At 45.7% G+C, this 5,371-nt stretch overlaps 1 protein-coding gene across 1 annotated transcript; it reads left to right on the top strand.

Annotated features, from left to right (window-relative positions):
* Positions 1-3,490: 3,490 nt before the first annotated feature.
* LOC143422622 (leucine-rich repeat-containing protein 23) lies at positions 3,491-5,055 on the top strand. The gene is made up of 3 exons (XM_076893444.1): positions 3,491-3,693; positions 3,920-4,298; positions 4,429-5,055. The coding sequence occupies exons 1-3, from the start codon at positions 3,491-3,493 to the stop codon at positions 5,053-5,055; spliced, it is 1,209 nt and encodes a 402-aa protein (XP_076749559.1).
* Positions 5,056-5,371: the final 316 nt, after the last annotated feature.

The following is a 5,371-nucleotide window of genomic DNA, read 5'->3' as shown; positions in this document are numbered from 1 at the left end:
CCAACGATCGATCGAAGCGCGCCTCGGCAACCTCTCGTATCGAAGTACAAAACTGACCGTCGCTCGAACAGCACGGGTACCAACGATTAGAATCGCGATCGCGGCTCGTTTTCACCGTGCACCAAAGAACAATTGGAATTTCGCGCGGAACAACGAATTTTCGCGCCTTCGACTGCGCCGTGCGGCGTCTCAGTGGAGACTAAGGACGAACCCGGACCGTGAACCACGGGTTTCCTCGTCCTGAGGCAAACCACGCCCATCTACCCGCCCATCGCCCCTTCTACCATCCTCGATCTCGTATCGTTCGAGGGTGAGTCGAACGAGTAGAGGGAACGAGCCACCCCGTCGTGTCTCTGCCGCGCGACTCACCCTCCGTGGAGGTAAACTGCGTCAAGGGGTGACTTCGAAATTGCGTTACCGGATTTATCAGCCTTTCCACGTTTATGCGTTTCAATTTTAAGCAAGTGTTCCGTTCGTTTCTTGAAGATAAGAATTAGAGACCAAATGGTACCACAGCGTAACGAGGGATGATCGTGTTCGACGTAAAGAGATTTTTTATTAAACCTGCAACTGATTTTGTTTGACTGAAGAGGAATACGAGAATCGTCGTAACTTGTTCGAACAGTTTTCGTCGTTTTTCAAGCAGCATCCCAATCGCAAATGATAAAAAACTGAAACTAGAGGAACTTTCTTCATTTTCCAAGCAACATCCCAATCGTAAATGATAAAAAACAGAATCTAGAGGAACTTTCACCATTTTGTAAGCGGCACCCCAATCGCATTTGATAACAGACAGAATCTAGAGGAACTTTCACCATTTTTCAACTAGCACTCCAATCGCAAATGATAGAAAACAGAAACTAGAGGAACTTTCACCGTTTTCCAAGCAGCATCCCAATCGCAAATGATAAAAAACAGAATCTAGAGCAACTTTGACCATTTTCTAAGCGGCACCCTAATCGCAAATTACAAAAAACAGAAACTAGAGGAACTTTGACCATTTTCCAAGCACCATCCAAATCGCAAATGATAACAGACTGAATCTAGAGGAACTTTCATCATTTTCCAAGTAGCATCCCAATCGCAAATGATAACAGACTGAATCTAGAGGAACTTTCACCATTTTCCAAGTAGCACCCCAATCGCAAATGATAACAGATAGAATCTAGAGGAACTTTCATCATTTTCCAAGCAGCATCCCAATCGCAAATGATAACAGACAGAATCTAGAGGAACTTTCACCATTTTCCAACTAGCACTCAAATCGCAAATGATAGAAAACAGAATCTAGAGGAACTTTCACCGTTTCCCAACTAGCACTCCAATCGCAAATGATAGAAAACAGAATCTAGAGGAACTTTCTTCATTTTCCAAACTGCATCCCAATCGCAAATTACAAAAAAACACAAACTGGAAAAAAGAGAGGGATGGAAAGAGTAATGTCAGCTGGTAGCAGGATGAAAGCGATTCCAGCCGGATTTTTGGCGAAGATCAAAAGCATGGGCGAGGCAAAGAGCGCGAGGATAATATATATTACAAGAGGATCGCAGGGAGTAACAGGGATTGGTCGATGTATCCCCCGTGGACACGGGAGACGCGTACGTGTCGGGGGGTCTGGGTATCGTGACGGGACTCCGTTGGAACAACGTGTATCCCCTCGAGGGAAGAGATCTTCATCGTTCGTCGAGTGTCGAGGGCTCATCCGTTCGAGAGGATCATTGTCGAGGATCAGCGATTAAGATCGACGACCCTTTGCACGATCCGCGTTACGACCCGTAGATACTCGTGTATCCTGTCTCTTTTTCCCTTTTTTTTTTTCTTCTTTTGCCTCGTCCCTTTCACAGTTGCAACGCGTCGATAGCGAGGGCCTGTAAATTGATCTTTAGCAGGAAACGAAGGTCTTTAGAGTGGCTAAACTATACGTACAGGCAGACATTCTGTGTAACCATTTTTTAAACCATGAAAAAAGTCGATTGCACGAGACTTTTGAAGTCTCGTTGCTATTCTTAAGGATGAAATGAGATTGTTCACGTGGAAATCATTTACTAGATGGATTTTCCAGAACAAAAATCGTTCGAACGTGTCCTGCATAGAATAAAAATGTAGGAAATTAATCGTAGAGAAGATATATTTTGTACGAGCACATTGAATCGCATCCCTTCGGATAGCAGACACACGCACGTGCGTGCGTGCACGCGTGGACCACCCCAACGTTCCGTTTCACGATCTCCATCGGAAGCTGGGATTGGCGGGACAGCTGGACCAATCGCGCGCCACCAGAGGCGGAGACCCGATGGACGCGCGCTTTTATTTTTCTTTACGCTCGCTCGCGCGACCGTAAACGCACGCTTCAAATTAATTTCGCCGCGCTTGGCATTCATGGCGACGTGGCTGGACTCCCCGTAATGCCTCGCGACGAAAATCGACGCGTCCAAATTGGATTCCATCGAGTTCGACGGATTCCTTTGCCGAGCAGAAGGTCCTGGCTCGCCTCGAGCCTTTTGTCTCCCTCCACGGGGGGATTTTTAACGAGATTTTCGTGTCAAATCGACCAATCGTCGCAGCAGTTAAAGAGAATCGTATGAATTTTATTTCGAGAGCTGTAGTTCGCTAAGTGGATCGTCTTTAAGTTAATTTGCTAACAGTCTCCCTCGATACGAATGTACACAAGAAGGTGTTGCCCAGAAAGTCAGGTAAAAATTACAGCGACGTAAAACATTTGGTCAACGAACGTTTATGACTTTCTAGAAAAGGGACAATCGAGAACCGTCTAACTGGAGAACTCTGTAATAAAGGATTCGAAATATTGGCAAAATAGACCCTGGCGAACTAATCGCCAAGGAAGCCATAAAAATAGGCAGTAAAGTTGAAACTGTAAACCTTGGAAAATAAGCTCTGGAAGATGGAAATATTATCGACGTTCCATTCTATACCTGCGACGCGGTTCGAAGCCCTTTTTTCGCCATTTTTTCTTCACCCTTAACGTTTATAACTTCCTTTAGTGGTACGCGATGACGTTTGCCAATAGAGAAGCTGTGTTTCCATAAAAATACACGAAAATGTATCGCATTTTTGTATTGTTGTTCGAGTAAAACGATTATAAAGAAACCAGCGATTTTCTCGAGGGACGAACATGTATTCCTGACACGAGGATAATCGAAACGAAGCGTGGCGACCCACCGTCGAAACGCAGCCCAGCAAACAAGGACGTGATCGATACAGCCTGGCCGCGAGACCGTTGCTAAAGAAACTCGGTAATCGTATCGCGTATATCGTGTAAACTTGAAACGAGTTCGGTGAATCGAGCGAGCAGCATGTCGCACGAAACCAGGAGGAACCGTTCTGCACCCTCGTCTACGTGGAGGCGCGAAGCTTACGAGCGACATCGTCTAAAAGTGAGGTTTCCACGTGAATTTATCGTTACACATCGATGATATCGTTTGTACGTGCTGTTCATTAATTAACGAGAGTCGTGATTGTCCAGGTGAAGATGGCAACTTGCGCGATAGACGTGAACCCTCCGACGAGCAGACCTCACGTGGCGTTGAACGCGAAGGGGTTGCAATTGGAACGCGAGAAGCAGGAACGTATCATGCGTGAGAATTTCATTCTGTTGAAGAAACTGGGCGAAATCATGTACCGTAAACGAGCCACGGTGGAGAGCGATTGCAGGTTGAAATGGGGCGAGTCCAGGTGCGTCAGGACTCGTTGAGTTCATCGATCGCCTTACCCGATGATCGCGCGATCCATTTTACCGCATCGATTCCTGTCGATCGTACCTCGATACGTATTTACATTGTTTACACGTGAAACGAGCTTCTGCGCGCGGTTTCCACGCTCTCAATAAATAAATGAACGTACATGGGTTGTCTTTTATTCGAGGCGAGACTCGCGAGAAATAAATTGGAGATGATAATAGTATTTCGATGGAGGAGGAGGGTGAAGACAGAGGAGAGGCAGGCGAGGCGGAAGAATATCCAACCCCCGAGTCGTCGTCCATTTTCGAGGACACTAGCAGGGCGTTAACGCAGTCGGAAGCTGGAGAGTGTCTTCACGCGTTAGGAAAATGCGATTCAGGCCTTGGCTACGCTTACTTGGGCCTGAACGCGTCCAACAAGGACCTGACAGACGTAAGAATTGTACCTACGTTCAAATATGTGCTTTACGTGGACGTATCCGGGAACAGGTTAACCAACGAGGCGCTTCGCGTACTCTGCTCGATGAAGTATCTTCTGATGCTTCGAGCCGATAGGAATCAAGCGGAGTCCGCTGAACTCGAACCTATGCCCTATCTGCAGGTTACTAATTAATTTCAATCGACAAACTCACAACGATTCTGTACACCAGCCAGACTTAATATCCGTTCAGATTTTTTGTCAGATTTACTTACACGTGTCCAACTGTTATTTCCACTCGATTCCGTTGTAGGTGTTAACGTTGAACAGGAATAAATTAACGAGCACGTTAGGAATATCGCACAAGCTCTTGGAATGCCTGGAATTGAGTCATAACAATATCGAGGAGGTAATATTGAATCCGTATAATCTGGAGAACTTGAGGACCCTCGAATTACGTGGGAATATTCTTACCACGACGAATGGGATATACTTTCCTGGACTAACGCGGCTGTATCTCGCGGAGAATCAAATAGAGACGCTGGAAGGTTTGGAGATCTTGGTCAATTTGAGGATCCTTCATTTGAGAAGCAACAGAGTATCGAACCTGGATGGATTCGATTCCCGCTGCGACAAGCTTAATTACTTAAATCTTCGTAACAACGAGATCAGAAGGATCTCTGAACTGGAGAAGTTAGATTGCCTGGCATCGTTGGAGACTCTGATCATTTTGGAGAATCCTGTGGCAGGTGAGGCGGAAGGCGAAGAAGAGGTAGCTTACAGGCGATACGTTCTGGCTATGTTGCCCAATCTGAAACGAATAGACAAGGATCCAGTGCTCTTCGAGGAGAGAAGAGAAGCCAAGGAATTCCGCAGGCAGATGCTTCGCGATGGAAAGACATTCGCTGATCTCGATTTGAATCTGTCACGCGCAGAGTGAAATTAATGAAATCACCACTTATCTGGTAGAAGCTTGAATAATTCTACAATTCTGTAACTTTCTCAGTCTTCTAACTTCTTTAATTTTCATTGAACGAAAAGAGTAAGATAAATTGTATCTCCCGCTTTAGAGGTAAAAGAGAGTAAGATATATATAAAAACCTACAGAAAAGAGTGGGGCAGAATATGGTGACTGATTCTGGAACCCTTGGCGTCATCCCTGTAAAAAGTGCTCAAACTGGTCGTCCATAAGTATCGACAGTGAACTACTCAAAAACTACTAGTGCCATCTCTTAGAGAAACCCTGAAACTAGTCG

The sequence above is a fragment of the Xylocopa sonorina genome, chromosome 1 (genome assembly GCF_050948175.1).
Source record: "Xylocopa sonorina isolate GNS202 chromosome 1, iyXylSono1_principal, whole genome shotgun sequence".
NCBI classification, from domain to species: Eukaryota; Metazoa; Arthropoda; class Insecta; order Hymenoptera; family Apidae; genus Xylocopa; species Xylocopa sonorina.
The sequence above is the reverse complement of the archived record's forward strand: the minus strand, read 5'-3'. Positions and strand labels throughout refer to the sequence as shown.